This window comes from Folsomia candida, unplaced genomic scaffold (assembly GCF_002217175.1).
Source record: "Folsomia candida strain VU population unplaced genomic scaffold, ASM221717v1 Fcan01_Sc001, whole genome shotgun sequence".
Lineage (NCBI taxonomy): Eukaryota > Metazoa > Arthropoda > Collembola > Entomobryomorpha > Isotomidae > Folsomia > Folsomia candida.
Window position 1 is genome coordinate 12,451,304 of NW_019091193.1, and position 18,332 is coordinate 12,469,635.

At 38.7% G+C, this 18,332-nt stretch overlaps 2 protein-coding genes across 6 annotated transcripts in view; one reads left to right on the forward strand and one right to left on the reverse strand.

Annotated features, from left to right (window-relative positions):
- Positions 1-18,332, reverse strand: part of LOC110863253 (zinc finger homeobox protein 4) — a 135,111-nt gene that overhangs the window by 52,618 nt on the left and 64,161 nt on the right. For all 5 annotated transcript variants that reach the window (XM_035846325.1, XM_035846326.1, XM_035846327.1 and 2 more), the window contains 15 exons: positions 16,813-17,742; positions 5,823-6,635; positions 3,985-5,584; positions 3,864-3,890; positions 3,686-3,793; positions 3,592-3,607; positions 2,629-3,472; positions 2,348-2,375; positions 2,210-2,272; positions 2,111-2,121; positions 1,538-2,013; positions 1,076-1,426; positions 866-979; positions 723-747; positions 89-652 (listed from right to left, as the gene is read on the reverse strand). In XM_035846325.1, coding sequence (XP_035702218.1) covers positions 89-652; positions 723-747; positions 866-979; positions 1,076-1,426; positions 1,538-2,013; positions 2,111-2,121; positions 2,210-2,272; positions 2,348-2,375; positions 2,629-3,472; positions 3,592-3,607; positions 3,686-3,793; positions 3,864-3,890; positions 3,985-5,584; positions 5,823-6,635; positions 16,813-17,742 — 5,970 coding nt within the window. The remainder of the gene's footprint in view (positions 1-88; positions 653-722; positions 748-865; positions 980-1,075; positions 1,427-1,537; positions 2,014-2,110; positions 2,122-2,209; positions 2,273-2,347; positions 2,376-2,628; positions 3,473-3,591; positions 3,608-3,685; positions 3,794-3,863; positions 3,891-3,984; positions 5,585-5,822; positions 6,636-16,812; positions 17,743-18,332) is intronic.
- Positions 10,464-11,201, forward strand: LOC118433885. The gene has a single exon (XM_035846331.1). The coding sequence runs from the start codon at positions 10,542-10,544 to the stop codon at positions 11,061-11,063; it is 522 nt and encodes a 173-aa protein (XP_035702224.1). The 5' UTR covers positions 10,464-10,541; the 3' UTR covers positions 11,064-11,201.

Sequence of the window (18,332 nt, forward strand, 5' to 3'; positions counted from 1 at the left end):
TAAATAAAGGTGTGGATTGGGAAAGATAATGCGAATAATGCTTATATTTTTGGGGCAAAGAAGAAATATTTTTAACGTGCTAATTTACCTGACAAATAGTCTTGAGTGTCCATGAAGCTGGTATCCAAGGGTTCAACTTTCCCCAGAGCGCGGGTGAGGTCCACAGGTTTGGACAGGTCAAGAGGACAGTCGCCTCCTGTGGGGTTTTCTGCTCCGGGGACACCGCCACTGGGGGATGGGAGCTCATTCTTAATGAAGCGAACATCGTTGGCAGAGCCTCCGTTTTGGGATGCAGCTCGCTTGAGACTTTCTTCATACAACTTTTTGAGGGAAATTTCTAGTTCGGCGTGAGTGGAGAGAGAATGCAGAAACGGGGACATAATGTTTGAGGAAGGAGAAGTAGGAGCAGCACCAAGTGAATTTGTAGAATTTGCACCAAAATTAATAGGAACTGTTGATTTCGTTTCACCCAAGGGCGATGAGGCTGAGTTTTCTTCCTCGTCGGGAAGATTATCAATATTGATTTCACCTTTGGTATACTGTTCAGCATGTTTTGCTGCAAGATGCGTCTCCAGTGCTGATTTTACTTTGAATAAAGCTGGACAGAATGGACAGCGCTTGTTTATAACTTGTGCGTGTGCCCGGAACTGACCTATAATTCAATGGGAAATTGAAAATTTTTACTAAAGGGGATTATGTGAGTGGGGGTGGTGGGGACGTACCTTTACGCTCTCGAGCTCTCGTATTCTGAAATACGTTACAAAAATAAGCCATTACTTACTACAGTTGCTTTGCATAAGAATTTAGACATGATTGAGATGATAGGGAAATGTGAGACATGATTGAATTGAATGTATTTATGTACCTGGAACCATACTTGGACGACTCTTTTTTTGAGTCCGACTTCTCGTGCAATTGTTTCCAACATCTTTCGGCTTGGATTGCTCTCAATCTGGTACTTTTGATACAAGTAGTCCAACTGCATAACCAACATTATAACAAGTTTATTTCAAATAAACTTGAAAACTCCATGCTGGTTGGTAAAGGCAGGTGAAAGTTGCAACAATTGGCTTACTTGTTCTGGTAGTATAGTTGTACGCAGACGTTTGTCCCTGGGCTGCTCATCTTTATCGTCGTCAGTCATAATTTCGTCAGCGGACCATTTACGTTTTCCTGTTGCGTCTCCTGCAACGCTACTTGTGGCAGAATTTGACTCTGTGAACGAATCTTTTAGCTCTCTGATTTCTCGTTCTCTCTGTTGTTGCTGCTGCTGCTGTTGCTGTTGAGATTGGCTTTGACCCCCGTGTGCCTGGAGTTGTTGCTGCTGTTGGGAGTGAGCATGTTGTTGCAAAATGCCAAATGGGCTCTCAGGTGAGAAAGATGGAAAGAGATTGGGATTCATGATGTGAACAAGTTGATGTTCTCGCTGAAAAATTAGCCACCATAAATAAATAACCCGTACCCATGCGTTGAATTAAAATTTCACTATGTGTATGTAGATGCAGTGTTTGAGTTGTAAATAAAATTTGAATCTTACCCATAAGTCAAATCGTGGGAATACCAGGTTGCATTTGTCACATTGGAATGAAGAATCGCTTTGAACTTCCAACTTTTTTAACTCGTTTGCAAAAATTGATGCATTTGCACTCGATTGGCTCACATTTGCACTTTCCCTTCCAGACTGAGTATTGCCCAAACCAACTGGACTTGGTCCGCAGCTTGAAGCTAAGCTATTGTTGTCTGTCACTGCACTACAGTTGGAATCATCAGAGGACATGGCGGCGGCTACAGAAGCAGCAGCAGCTTGTGCTTGGGCTGACCTTTTTGCATCCTCCTCTTTAAAGCAGTGAGTCTTTTGATGGCGAATTAGCTCGTAGTAGCGTTGGAAAACAAGCAAACATTTCTTGCACTGGTAATTTAAACCTGGCGTCCGTTGGAATCGACCAGCACTCTCATCCCCAGAAGAATCTACCGGTGGCTGATTTTCATACACCTTGCGCGCTTTTTGTCGAGCTATTTTAGGGATAGGAAAATGCATATAAACTTTCTAGTTTTGAGAAATAATGTCTTACAAGCATATCGACTAATGAGTATTAAAAGTATTTTGTACCGTTCTGAAACCTATATAAAATACAAAATGAAGAAATTATTATTATATGATGAATGCACATTTACACATATTGCAAAAGTAAAATTTTATGAATTGTACCAAACTACGATGACACGAGGGCTGAGTGACAGCATCTTTGACAAATACTCCAGGTCATCGTCCCTAAGATGCGAAAATCATGTGAATTTAGTTTATTGATACATGGGTTTCATAATTTAGAAAAGCTAAAAAACCTACTTTGGGTATGCATTATTTTCAAAGAACTCTGAAAAAGACAATAAATAGAGGGTTTTAGATGGCTTCAAATTTCATTAGCCGTCGTCTGGACGTACCCAATCGATTAAGGTATCATTAGATCTGTCTTGACTGTATGATCATTTTGATATGCTACATATGCATGCATTCAGTATTGTAAACAATTAAGTAGTACAGTAGGTGCAGTCCAATGATACCCCACTCGATCGCGTTCATACTACGACCCATCATAACCTTATCGAAAACATTATTCGTTGACTTACCTTGCAGTACTTTGATCTGAAAATCCGTAAAACGTGTGCGGTTGGCCCTTTTCCCGGATGATGAGGAACTATGGTTTGCACTATTTGGCAGGGGCGGAGTCGTCAGTGGTGTGTCAGACCGTCCACTGCCCGGACTATTAAGACTTACTGGGGATGCTAACGATAAAAGGCTTGAATTAGGAACTTGACTTGGCGTTGCAAAATTGTTCATTTTTGGAGGAGGGAGCATATTTTGCGAAGTTCTGGAGGAATTAGAGTCCTCCTGATTGGGATTGAGTTGCGAGGTAATGAGAGATGTCAAAGTAAGGCTAGGCGAGGAACTAGTACTTGGTTCTTGAGGAACTGACGATGAGTTCTTATGTGCAGATGAGGAGGCATTGTTATTATTAGCCGCTGCAGAGGAGAGTCCGCCAAAAGGTGACCCGCTTCGACCTCCTTTACGAGACATTTTCATGGGCTTTTCGTCCTCATGTCGAGACTCCGTTTCGGATAGTTCGGACTGACTGTCATGATGATGATGGTGGTGATGATGTTGCTGCTGCTGTTGACTATGATGATGATTTAAAAATTTCATGTCCATGGGCTCTAATTGCATCGGGGGAAGTTGTTGTGGTTGGTGAAGAAGATGAGACGATTGGTGTTGTTGGCTGCTCTGTTGAGACGACTTTTTGTGAGACTCCTTTTTATGCGATTGTGAAGGTGGATTGTCCACGTATTGTCTCTGCTCTTCCAAGGGCAGCAGCGATACTTTCGCCTCACCCGTCTTCTCGTACTCCTCTAGGTTGAGGGTGGTGGAAGGGGGGTTCGAGAAGTTGTACGGAGAGTCCTTATTTCGCTGCCTCTCCTATTTTTATGCAAAGTATGTTATGCAGACGTTACAAAATAATGCACACTATATGCAATGCAATTATATGATAAAAGTAGTTGGAAAAACTAACTAACTAATAAGATAATAATGCTTACCTTGAATAGGGTATTCCTGGAACATGTAGAAAATACAAAAGTTATTATCAGGTGATTGCTTAACAAGTTAAAAGCTATTATTATAAATGCTTACCTGAACCAATGCTTAATTACTTTTGGTGGCAGCCCAGATTGGTGCGCCATTTGTTGTATTTGTTCTTCTGATGGAGAGTTATTAATGTCAAAGTGAGCCCTTAAGATCCTTTAAAAAATGTTTAATTAAATTTAGCTTATATTTTTACATTTATTTAGCTTATAAACTGTAAACCTACTTAAGTTGCTCATCGGTAATGCGTGTTCTAAAGAGACAATTAACAAAATTAGCATAAAATTGATAAATAAAGCATGTAAAATTAATGTAGATAAAATGTTGCATTATTTTCTGTACATTACCTAGCTCTTTTTTGGTTAGAGGCAGCAGAGGCTTGTTGTTGTTGCTGCTGCTGTTGCTGTTGCTGTTGTTGCAGAATTTGTTGTTGCTGTTTAGCCATAGCGTTTGAATCTGCTCTGGATGAATAGTTCTGGTTTTGATTCATTTGACTCATGTTCATAGGATCAAATTGAGGGGGCATCATCATAGGAACCAGAGGTGGTTGCAGGTTCATTGCTGCCAGTGCATTCATATTGAGCCCCAGTGGTAAAGCCATCCCCAAACTCGCCATCATCATCGGGTTCAGCATGGGATTAAAATGCTGCAGTTGAGATGCAGCCATAGCACTCAGTGCTGCTTGGACATCATTCATGTGTTGCGCAAGTGACATTGAAACATTGTTGTTGTTATTATTATTGTTATTGTTGGAGGACGAGTGTGCAGGAACCGGTGTTGAGTTATTTCCGCTCACAGAGTCAGCACTACTGGATGCCGGCGTTGTTGAAGAAGTGGGAGTACTTGGTGCCGTACCACCAGGCTGTTGCTCCAAACAAGTTGCATTTATTGGATTTTTGCTTCCACCACTACCTCCGGAATTGGTAATTGTATTAGCAGCAGCAGCAGCAGCAATGGCAACAATGCCATGTTCCTTTGATTGAGGTTCTGGTGAATCTCTCTCTCCAGCCAATTCTGCATCTTCCAATCTCTTGAGGTAATCGCCTCGGAAAGCATCAGCAAAATTTTCAAGTATATCCATTGAGATTTTATTCTTGTGGATTTCCTCGCAATGTGATTTCAGTATCCACACACTCGAAAATGTTTTCTTGCAGTAGGGACAAGTTGCTTTTGCCAGTTCGGGAAACTGGATGGCGATTTGCTCCTCTAATTCTGGCTCTTCCTCATCATTCTCACGTCTCATTCTTTTTTGGTGATACTCATTGAACTGCATTACAACCTCAAACCCGTAGCTCTCCAGCAAGTGCTTAAACATTTGGGAGGACTTTTTGCCTGGCATGCTAAACCTTTGGAAGGTGGTTTCATCACAATTTATTTGTGGGGTTGGTGAAGACGAGGGAGAAGGGGGCTCCATCCCATTGTTTGCGTTTGATGAGTTTGGGGCAGAGTGAGACTCTAGAGCAGACGACGTGTTTGGTGTGGATGAAGAGTTTGGTGACGGAAGTGATGGAAATAGTGACGACAATGAGGTTTGAAACATGCAATAGAGATGTTGATGTTGAAACAATTGCTCAGAAGAGCCGCACGCAAAGTTGCAACGAGAACATGAAAATGCTTGTGGCGATGAGGACGATGCAATTATTGGGGAGACAGAGGTGTTGGGTGGGCTCGTGTTGTTTGGCGTTTGGCTTCGATTGCTACTAGCAGGGCTGGAAGATCGTATTGGGGTGGAAAATGAAACAGGTAGTGTCACTCCCCCATCCCCCGGTCCTTTGGGGCTAAGCAGATCCTGCATGACTTTTTTATGCTGATCGAGCAGCTTTTGTGGTTCTGGTTGCTCAATGAGAGGTTTAGTGAGATCAATTTGTCCAGTCATGGCTAACTCTTGGAGCTTGGAAGCTCTCGTCTGATGGAGCACAGATCGCATGTGAATATCCAATGTTGACCCTTGACCAAGAAATAATAATACATTACTCACAACAATAACGGAAAGGGTATGCCGGTGCATGTGAAATGATGTTTATTTTCATCATTCTGCGGAGGATCACAGGATTACTATTCTAGATGAAAATTTCCCTAAGATTTTGCATGCAAATTACACGCTGGTATTTATCAGAGGGAGTTTGACCCCTATGTAGAACTACTTTCCCTACAGCGATGCTAAAATAAATGAATTTCAACTAACCTTGACTGTAGGTCACTTTGCATATATGACATTTGTAGGGTTTTTTATCATCATCGTCCGAGTTGTTGATTGATGGGCTGGAGCTCACATTCAACGCGGGAGGTGTACAACTGGATGCACTTGATTTTGGTGTGCTCGTTAATAAGTTGGTGGCTGACGGGGGTAAGTTTGCCGTCATCGAGGAAGGAATTTGATCCAATTGTTGTTCTTGCATTAATCGTTTCAACTTGTGGAGGTGGGAAACCGAGTTGTAGTGCACAAGGAGGATGTTTTTCTGAGTAAAGCTCTCCTTACAACACATGCATTTAAATGGTCTGTTTGGATCGAGGAACTTGGCATCATTAATTCCTGCCGAATGTTTCTCTCCCTTTCGATGGAGCAAAGTCTTGTTGTGACTAGTGAGGTAGGACTGCCTCGTGAAAGCCACTTTGCACCTGTGGCATTTATACTTCCTGTTCGGATCATTGTAACTGTCCTCCGCCATGGCTTGCGTATTTAAATATTCCTCAAACAATTGTTGTTCCTTGGTGCCAATGGAGTCATTAGAGTCTCCGTCCCGATCGTCATCATCCATTCCACCGTCATCCCTATCGTCATCTCGATTGTCATCGTCAATATCTTCTTCCCGAGCGCTTTCTTTCTTCAGCAACTCGGTGGTCAATGGGTCCAGAATTTGTCCACTTAATCCTGCGAGAAGCAAGGGGTTATTTGCAAGATTTTGCTTGAACAGGTGAAGTTCCTCCTCGGAGAGTTCAGTGTGAGAAGTCTCGACATGTTTCTGCAGGGCGGTCAGTGACCGCTGAAAGGTTGATCCTGAAAAGAAAAACGAACATAATGGTAGTGGTTGTAGGTTCTGATTACGTGTGCATAACTCAGTAAGAAATCGACCCTCTAAAATATGCATATAAAATAAGAAAACATGGGAATCATGTAGTGAATTTATTCAGAAAAATTTGCTGAGAAAGAATTTTCAGCCCGAGTCAGGGCTTATGGAATCATCATGTCTGTCTGTCCGTCTGTCTGACGATGAACGCTTTGAGCAATTTGGATGACATTTGGGAGAAATATGTATCTCGACAATGCAAGAACCGAATTCAAAGATGGGTTCGTTTAAAAAAATATTTGGACCGGTGGGGGTTAAAAAGGTGGTGGGGTATAATGCACCAAAATTTCAAAATAATCATAGACTGCTGAAATTTGAGCTACTAGTAACTCCTATGCAAATATTGAGTATTTAAAATTTTTAATCCGGTGTGACCCAAAGGGGTGATTATTCAAAGTTGTCAAATGTACTTGAGGTTTGGTATGGTTAGTAGATATGACACGTAAATAGCAAATGTGAAGTTTGCATACTTAAATGTTTTTTTGTCTAACCTCCTCCGGTCGTGGAAATTGGTAGTACCTATTTGATTTTTTTAAATTTGATGGAAATTAGACAGACTGGCTCATAAAATATCACACACCTGACTCGGGCTAAATTAGGCTGCACTGGAGGTTTTAAGGTTAGTAAAGTAATAATTTATAGTTAAACTCTCCAAAAAATGAAATATTAAAATTTTACATACATAATATTTTTGTGCATACACACTTTGTGCATGCATTTTTTATTTCCAGAAATGTTCTTATGTATTAGTGAAACGGAGTGAGGCTACGAGATAGTGAGACAGCGCAGTCATAGAGCAAGGCCAGCTGCCGCTGTTTACGGGCAGTTCAACTTTAAGAAGGATAGTGTATTATTCAGCCATGTCGTTTTTAGCTCGCAATTGACTCGGCTTCACAAAGTGCGTATGATTTTATTATCGCTGAAATACTACAGAAAGACATCTGTAAAATTAAACAATTAGATTAATTTCCTAAGGGGGGTTCTCCATTCTTCCATCATCAATCAGGAATCTCCATTGGGGTAAGTAAACTAGTTTTTTTTCATTTTTCATTTTTCTTGAATTATCAAACTCTCCAAGGCTCATTTGTATTAAAAATCGATATTTACAAAACAATTCAGTTCATCTTTTCTAGAGAGAGAAAGCTTTGATGGATTTATTATTAAATATAAATATTAATTATCCATACTTATCTATCCAAAATATGTGTAAAATTTCACTTCTTTCTTTAAACATGTAAAGCTACGCTGCTTAACTAGCTTCTGTTGTTACTTATGCGTCTGATGATGTAGATTCGCTACTACCCATCTCTTCTGACAATTTATTTTGAACATTTGATTGAAGTTGATCGTTTTGAGATTCTTGGTGTGCAGGTTTCTGAGCATTGTACCTCGAATTTAAAAATTGACGAAGATGTATCAATTTGTGCAGATTCACATCGTCAGATCGACTTAAATAAGGGAAACTTCCTCCGGTTTTAAAATGTGCCAAGTTAGCATAACCATAGTAAGATCGCAAACTTGCCCGTGCTTGCATGGAGAGTGCAGATTCATCAAAAACGTCAATTATAGTCATAGGCATATTTTTTAATTTGAATGGGTCAACATGGCAGTTAACACAATTTAAGGTCAATCTTGCTCCAATTCTTGCTGAGTTAAGGTATCCAGCCGTTCAATTCAATGAATTCCATGGACTGAGCCTCTTAGTTCAGTGACGGATTCTGACCTAATATTCCCCATAACTAATTTCTTCAAAACTCGAATGCCACGGACTGTCAAATAGAGCATTTGTTTGTAAAAGATATCCGCCGTCCCTGAGACCAGTACCAAACAGACCAATCCACTGGCCACAGAACGCGGTCCAGCGTCGTATAATTTCCAGGTCTTGCTAGCATTAGTGTCTACAGCAAGTTTTTTTAACGGGTACAGTGGCTCTGAAACTCTGGTATTCCTCAGAGTTGGACAAATCACTAGAGAAATTCATTTTCGCATTAGATATACCTCAGAACTTTCTTGATCCATGTGATTGCATCAAAAAACGCCAGTGAAACTCCACTTATCTTTCCTTATCTTTTCTTATATATATATATATATATATATCAAGAAATGTGGAAATAAATTTGACATTTAATTAGATATTAATTATTTTTGCAGATGACCACTGCGCCAAAAATCCAGGTCAGGAAAAAAACGCCTGCTACTCGGTACTCCACCGATCCACATGACGAAAACAGACCGTTTTGGTGCGATTGGATTTCTGATGAAGACGGAGAAATATGCGGGTTGACGTTTAAGGTACAATCAACTTTGAGGAGTCATGTATCAAGGCAACATCTAGGAACCAAAGAAAAGTAAGCATGTTACCTATTTCAATTCAAAACTAATGTATAATACATTTCCTCGCAAATTAGAATGTTTAGGAATGTTCCGAAAAAAACTTTTGACATTTTTCCCTGTTTTTATGAATTTGGAATCGGCATCCAAATGAACTATACCTGTCGAATTTCCTGATATATTTTATTAACATTTTTCCAACATCAGTTGGAAAGTAAAAGATTGGCATCATTGTGTTACCATTTATAATCCGAAGGATGTTTAATAGAAATATATTTCATCTGATGGTCCACAATATTAATTTGCTTATCTGCTCCACAGAAGGGACAACCAATATCTGATTGGAATTCGGCTTGGTAGGACAAGAAGTCTAAAAACCTGCCAATCCAATTTTATTGGATCGTTCGCCAAGGCGCACACCGAGGAATTGCCTTCAATGGATTGGAATAATCGGCATCTTCATATCCAGGAACCTTTGGAGATTGAAGCCCTTGACGTATTTCGAAAACAGCGGGCTAGATTAGTAAATAAAAGCTACAGATGTGGGCGGTACATCGTGGTAGAAGCTGTAGCTGCTGAAATGGGGATCCTAAACTACTTGGATTATATTCAAGATAAACCTGACAAGGTTTTTTATGAATATTTCTACAGTAGAGACGGGTCGACTCCTTGTTCTATTGTCACTGATCCTGACAAAGCCATTCACTCATCTGTAGCCCAATTGTGTGCTGAGACCGATGAAGATGGAAAGCCACGATATGTTTGCTATGACCAGAAGCTGGCGGTAATAGATAGCAACTTGTGTTTGACCTAATCGGCTAATTCTAATTATTGTATTTTAGGAATTTGTTTTCTCTTCTGGTCACTCTGATGAAAATCGGAAGGCGGCTTGTCGGAGGGAAGCATTTGAAACGGTAGATCATAAAAAAGTAACTGTGCTATTCCCATATTTGATTTAATTTTAAGTTTATATGTTATATAGATGGTGGCTCAGGGAAGTCGAATGACGGAGTTAAACCAAAATAAGTGCCAGTGTGTGAAACTGAATATCCATACAGAAATCATTGAAGGAATTAAAGGTGGTTTAGCAGAACAAGAAGCATCATTAGGATTTCAATACGGCCGTGCCAAATTACCGTTGTTTTGCTTGGAAAACTGGAAAACTAACAAACCTTGCAAACAAAATCATAATCCGGACAACCTTGTATTCTTTCCAACACATCATCCGAATATAGCTGATTTCGTAAAAGTAGTTCCGGTCAAGCCATCGGAATTAAAAAAGGTAGACATTTCTTCCCTTTAAGTACCTGAAGTCAATAATTACTTAGCCTTTTTGTTCTACATTATAGTGGAGCATTAATATTGAGCAAAATTCAGTTGGGAAATGGGTAACGTCCAAGCCGGAAAAAGCAGTTTTGAATATAAAACTGGACACTCCTCGCGCAGGATCAATTTCATACAACAGACCTTTTCCAAGAAAGAAAACAGGTTTGTTATCCTATCCCATGATGATTTTGTCAGCTGTGCAGGAGCTTAATGAAGCCAGCGGATCCACCATTGCTGCTATTCAGGATTTCGTGAATGGACGTTATAGCGTGGATTCCAATAGTGGTAGCTTGAGGAAAAGCATTAAGCGAGTACTAGATGATAAACATTTAACGTTATGCCGGGGATCGATGACAAACAAGGCTTACAGATTGGGCCCTGTTACATATGCCGTTCCGCTCAAAGGAGGGGCTCGCCTTGCCGAGAAACTTGGTAGGACACCAAAACGACCAAGAAAACCACCTGCTGCATCGTTACCAAAAAATAATAAAACCAAATCAAGCGCTGGTCCACTACTTAGCCATGGAAGTAGAAATTCTACAGTCGATGACGATTCTACCACGGATAAGGAAACTATACTAAGCTCTCCTGACAAAACATCAAATACAAAGATTTTAAGTTATTATGATAACTGTATCCGTCAATCCGATTTGATGTCACTACAGGATGAGAATTGGCTTAGCGACGTCATAATTGGTTAGTAAAATCTGCTCTTGAAGAAGGCGTATTTCAACCTTTACATTAATTAAAATTTGTTTCTTAGATTTTTACTTCCAATATTTGACATATTCGTGCCTGCCTGCTAAGGTAAATTCTGTTGACGGACCGCGGCACATTTGTCAATTTGTCGGGCCTTCTATTACACAGTTAATGAAATTGACTTCAGCAAATACACTTTCGGAATCGTTGAGAAATGTAACATCCTTTTATTAATTATGAATTTAATTGATTTTGATTTTAATTATGATTTTAACTGATTTTTTGATTTTTAATGTTCATTTCAATATTTTCTCATAGGTTTTTGATGGGATGCTTTTGAATGAATTCACATTTTTTGCCCTGAATGACTCTGATAGTTCGACTAACAACTTCAGTGGAAGTCATTGGTCATTGCTTATTTATTCCAAAGTATGAACCCAATTTACAACATATATTGACACGGAGTATTACAAAATCTACTTCTTATTTTAGGTTGATCAGGCATTCATTCACTTCGACTCTTCCCGATCCGGAATAAATAATGTTGCTGCAGAAGTTCTTGCAGCTCGAGTTGAACATTTTACGTGGGGCGCAAATGTCATCCACAACAAGTATTGCCGACTACAAGTAAATGGATTCGACTGCGGGTGTCATGTTTTGTGCAATGCTGAACTGATTATGGAATACGTATCCAGAAACCCTGGTGGATCAATTGCCGGAGAAACGTGTCCAACTTCATCCTCTGCACAGTCAGCATTGATGCGATCAAAATTAACTGATGTGATTAACAAGTTGAAATTAGATGTTTAGGTTATTTCGTTCTTATGTCGGCGACGTTAGATTCATATTTGTAGCTAAAATTTAATAGCTCTTTTTTTAATTCTTGTCATTTAATGTGTTGGTAGGCCCAAATCTTTTCTCTCTCCCTTTCTCTCTCTGGAGGCAAGCGCCCAAATCTTTTCTCTCTCCCTTTCTCTCTCTAGAGGCAAGCGCCCAAATCTTTTCTATTCCCTTTTCTCTCTCTGGAGGAAAGCGCCAAAATCTTTTACCTATTTCTTAACTTCATTGGTATACAAAAAAAATAAAACACAAACCTTGTTTATATATTTATTTAGATAACAAACAGCACCTGCATTAAATAAATACATGACCCAATTCCACTTCGCTTTTATTGGAAAAATGTAAATATATCTACTTGTAACTCCAGTTAGCTACAGTAAATAACTAACCATCGGTCACCTCATAAAATTCGCTCCTCCATCATTTGTACTCTTACTAGATTACAATGTCAACGAGATGTGTAAATGATCCCTCCTCGCTGGAGGAAAGAACAAATGCATGTACACATAGTGGAAAATGGGAATGAATATAATTTGAATATTGCGAAGAGAGGGGCTTTCCAAATACAAGTATAGCAACCAGTGGGAGCACCTTGTCAAGTTCATGTAGCATTATAACACAGTCCCATTTATTTATTCGTGTTTATTTTTTTGACTTATATGGTTTTGAACCAATATTCGACGTGAATTGCATAGATCTGTTCACTATTCCCCCATTGTTTTTATTATTTTCCTGCTTTGTTCATTCACTACTTATTTGGTTCTGAAAACATCAATAAAATGCAGGAGGGAAGGCACTTGGTTACTGCTTTGTTAATCTTACTTCATTTCCATCCTTCTTTTTCCAATATGCGTAGCAATCTCGCATCTGCAGCCGGTATAAATAACAGTGTAAGCTTGTAGGTTGTAAAAAAATATCTGATGATTTATGCCACTTTCACTGATCCACAAGGTGCCACAAGAGAATTGTCAAGGAATTTAACCACCCACTTTCATTTCAATTTACTCAGTAATTAGTATATGTCGGACTTTGGTGCAAATTCATAAGCAATTCATAAGCATATATTTTTTAGCCTTGCTGTGAGTACACATTCATCTGTGCTTCTACACTTTTAGTGAGCTAGCAAGACAAATTTAAAGCCTTTGCTCGGTCATATATAAGCATCAAACTGACATTACGTTCGATCCATGCAAACTTGCTATTACCATGTATCCATGAATTGTTTAATCTTATTTTCTTCGTCGATTGCTCTTAACCTCCTTAATACCACATGAAAGACTTGAACATTCCGTTGTCTACCAATTTTATTTCGAGCAGGGTCTGAAAACTTTATTGCTATATTCACCAAGGACTCTATAAGCCCATACGGACACCTTAACACAATGAATGGGTCGATTTACATACAATTAGAAGACGGTTTTATGGCAGGCCATAAGATCCACATTCACTTAGATGAGCATGGGTCGTTAAGATATATTGATCCAGCGACAAAACGGTGGCAATTTTTCAATATGACTGGTGAAATAAAATCATTTATCGGAAGACAAAATCACAGCGACATAGTTCATGGTTCGTGCAATACCAATTATATTAAACTAGGGGGAAATTCTTCTCTAGAAGATGAGGTATGGTATAGCTCTGATCTGTGCTGTATAGGATCTGATTTTAATTTGCTTCTTTCTGAAAATGTTCTAATTAATAATCAGGCAGTATGTGGATCGTTTGTGTATGAAATACTTCATACCGAGAATAGTGGCATGATAAGCATATCGTCAGTAAGTTCATCTGCATCTCATAAAATTATTTTTCACTACAATATCACTAATGTAGTTGATTTTTCTACTTTTTTCCCCATTTACTTTCATGCACCATGGAAGTATATGTGGAAGAGGTAGTATGTTATCACGGCAACCAATGTTAATTTGAGAGGGCTCGTGTGGGTCCGTCTTAAGAGATAGAGCAATTCGGTTAAAGGCATTATGACCATCTCTAAAATCGAGGGATAGGGTACGCATGCCGTTTTTCAAAATTTCTAAAACTTTTTGAAATATCCACGTTTACATGCAATAATTTCTGTGCCGTGATCTCAACGCAAAATATTTTTTCAAATGATCTGAGTGACAGATAGACAAAAACCATTGATGGAGTCAAATGCAGAGATAGTTGGGCTACAACAAACGTTTGAAACTTTTTTTGAAATAAAGCATCCCCAAGGCGGGAAAATTCAAAATGTCATATTTGAGGGCGCTCCATTCTCGCTGGAGAAAATTTTTCACAGAATCGATTTCTTGAGTCATTCTCACTGGAATCATATTCCTGAGGATAATGTGCAGTGCCCTCAAGATAACCATGTTTTCGAAATTCGCCTTCTTTGAAAAGTTATCGCTGGTTTTCTGAAAATTTAGATTCCTTTAAATAAAACACATTCTGAATATCTCAGTATACCCCCAGTTGGTGGGAACCATTGCAAATATTAACTTATCATATTCGCAGATCATTTGGCTATAGCCAAATATTGTATACATTATTTTCTTGAAACAATGCTTCTCAAGAGCATGAAAATTCAAAATTTTGTGTCATTTCATTCTCACTGAGACAACATACCACGAATTTGATTTTTTTGACAGGATCTCATCTGAATCGTATTCCTGAGATGTAGGGGGTGTGCCCTCATTAGGACCTGTTTTTCGAAATAAGGCTTCTTTGAGGCGCTACATTGAAATTTTCAAAAAGTTGTATTCATTTTCTCCACAAGCTTAAAGTTAATATTGTTGAATTTTCCCAACTAGATTTGAATAGAATCAGATATGACAATCTTCAAGTTAGATTAACACATTTTTCGACATCAACCTTGGACTACGAACATCTTGCGATTTTTAAAATTCGCGCTCATAGATTGTGAATTAATACGTTAGGTATTGGAAAAAGTAGATCCTTTTCCGCGGTTTTACCGCATAACTTGTATGACTGTGGATCCCCAACAGGTTGTACTTGTTTTGTTATCTCATGATGTTTCCTATGAACGGAGACCTCGTGAGCTTTACGAGGTTGACAAATTGACTGTAGTTGTTAAATTTGACGAAACAATTAATTTACACTTTCAGAATGGTGGCATTATATTTAAGGATAGTATTTCTCAAGCCTGGGAAGCTATCCTTAATATTAGGGAAAAATCACTGACAAGAATGACACCAATTTTCCAAAAATTGTCGGATCGATTAGGATCTGTAAATTTTAACATCATTAACATGCATAACGAGTCGATGAGATTCGTAAAATCATTTAATGAGGTGGTACAATACCCACAAAATGCTCAGCATGTGAGTATTGTCAATGAACAAGTTTTGCTAAGCATATCATTGCACCCGATCAATCAAACTGCATTAAAACAAATGGACGTTTATCAACAACACGGTAATAAAATTCATATGGATATTGACATTTCCAGGATTGTGGAACATTCAGGTCTTCCTAACGTTTCATACATTCAAGAGATGCATTGCATCACATTCTCGTGGAATGGGCTCAGCGTTACCTTACATGGTAACGAATCTAACTTTCACGTAATCGAGTTCATTCAAAAACCATCTGTTCGTATTTCGAACAATCTAACGAAAAGTATCGCACCTTTAAGGTTTTACGGTCATGCACCGTTCGATATTATAAGGGAAACCAATCTTAATGGTCATTCTGTCATTATGTATGAAAATGACATAGGAGAGTACACATCCAATACCGAAGGTAACGATGTTATCATTTTAAACAAAAAACAAACTTTCTGGATTCAGTTAAAAGACTATCATACTAGCAAAATCTTACAGAAAATACAACTATGGTTTGGGTCGCAGTTAATTAAAATATAACTATTACAAACCTTGAAGTAAGATCTTACTCCATAATCAATGTACCCTTATTTAGTTTCATATGATGTAATTAATATGATGTGACCAGTTTTGCCAGTAAGTATTTTAAATGTCTATTTTTCGAATAGTACAAACTTATCAAATGAGCAATGTAAAAAGTATTCGTCTTGATTTTTAGACGCACCATGGGTCACGGACACAAGCATGACGTTAAACTAGGTGGACAGGAGAAAGTAGGAGATGGGACAAATGTTGTGCATGTGGAGCGTGAGGACTCTCATGCTCCAGTAACAACACCTTCAATATGTTACGGTTGCTTAACAACTGAAGGGCAAACCATCCACCTTCAAGAAAACGTCATCCCACCAGTTGTCATTCATTGGCAATATTGTAGACAGGTGAGTGGTGCACATGTGAGCACAAACCGTTAACATCTAAACTGTGTATAATGACTCGGATATCAACAAAATGCTTGAAACTATCTCCAATCTGTTTACCTCAGAATATAACAAAACCAGTATATTTTAAAACGGAAATGACTGTACATAATTAGGTTACATAAATACTTATATTGCTAGAATTACGATTTCACCATTCTAAAGGCTAAAACTGTACGAAGTTGTCTTCGTTGTTAGTTTCATTTTAAAACAAAAACTTGAGATTTATAGTTTATTTAAATATTTATGTCAAATGAATTTCCTGAATGACAAATGCGAGATACAAGGATTCCTTGTTTATTAGTTCAATTACGTTCTGTTTTGTAACCCTAATTTATACCTACAATTTTAGTTTAATAACGATTGAATAACACAAGAATTAATCCATTATTTTTGAAAAATTGTTTCATGAAATGATATAAATAAATCCATAAAGACAAAATAAAAATATTAAAACTAAACCTAATCCATGAGGTGCTCAAGATGTATACATTAGGTTCCTATTTTATTCAGATAGAATGCTATTAAAGTTAGATGAAGAAACAGTGGTGCATATTGTTGAAAAACCACTTTGAAGTAGCACAAGGTTATAGATAACAACGTAATCTCACCTGGCTCTTTACTACTCCCTTTGAAGGACCTGCCGCACAGAGGGCATTTGGTAGCGTCCCTTATTGCATGGTACTGAGAGTGCAGTTGGAGTTTCTCACTGGTCTTGAAAGCCAGGGAGCACTCGTGACAGCGATATTTGTACACGTGTTTTTCTGAAACGGCCATCATGGCTGGTTTCCCTCGAGTATGAATCTCCCGGAAGTGCATCTGAAGAGACTTTACGTTTGGAAAGTATTGATTGCAAGTCTTTTTCCAGCAAAGGTAGCCTGGTCCGCCCGGAGTTTGTTTGATTTCCAAGTGCCCCAACTCATTTTGATGGCAGCACAACTCATCCAAAGTACGGAAGCATTTAGAGCACGTATGACACCGAAATTCGTCCCCATCAGCAGCATCATCCATTGCACTTTCACCATCCGACTTGTCTTTATCATCATCGTTAGAATCACTTCTCATGTCTGAGTTTGAGCTCACATTATTATTTGCAGAGGAATGAGAGGTATTGTTCAGCCAATGAGACTGGTTGACCAAAAGAAGGAGTCGTTGCAGTCCTTCCACATTAACACTGTGCACTTTCATCACGTGGGCTTCCAGAGAGGTTCGATCTGGACACATATCCTGGCACAAGGGACAACTCATGACATCAGAATTTACCTCGGACTTGACGTCCGGCGAGATTGAGTTGCGACGAAGGGCAGATGCTGATGACGAGTGGTCGCGCAGTCTTTCACGTTCTCGCGAAGTGCTACCACCTCCAGATGACGAGAGTTCAGAGTTGGAGTGTTGGGTCAAAATGTGAGCTTGCAGTCGGTTTTCGGATTCGGATGTGAAGGTGCAAAAGGGGCAAATGAGATCATTCACGTCCGAGGAATCCTTTTCCAACGCATTCTTTAACACGCTGTTGTTGTCTTCGCGCTGTGACTCTTTCATGTCTGTAAATGTGCACAAGAGTGGAGTAAGTATTTACTAATTATGTCTGATCACTTCAAGCTCAAGCTGTTTTCAGATATAGAGCACCTACTAATAATAATTACTGTTTTGCTTATATAACCGCTCCCTCTCATAAGGGAACCTTAAGTGCTGTCCCATCTCGATTTCCCTTCGGATAGTCTTAACTGATAGATAATTTAGTGCATTTTAAAGTTTGTCATAGAACATACGGTACAAAATCAGGTTTTCAGGAAATATTTGGCGAGAGCGGCATCGAAACGTGCAATTTTTCCAATGCTTTTAACATAGATTACAGCCTTTGGAATGATGAAATGAAGTTTATAAATTATATACCCGTCTATAATTTCATGCTGATCACCAATATGCAAAAAAACGATCCAAACACTTGGCATTTTATTCAAATTGCGAAAATCTGGAAAATTTTCTGAATTTGAATTTCGTCGTTTTTTGGAATTTCAACATAATTTAAATTTCCAGCTTCTTTTAAGCATTACAAAAAAGTTTTCAAGAACTAATTTTTCCTTACTGCAACACAATGGGCGAAAATTTTCAAAAATTGAAATTCACCATT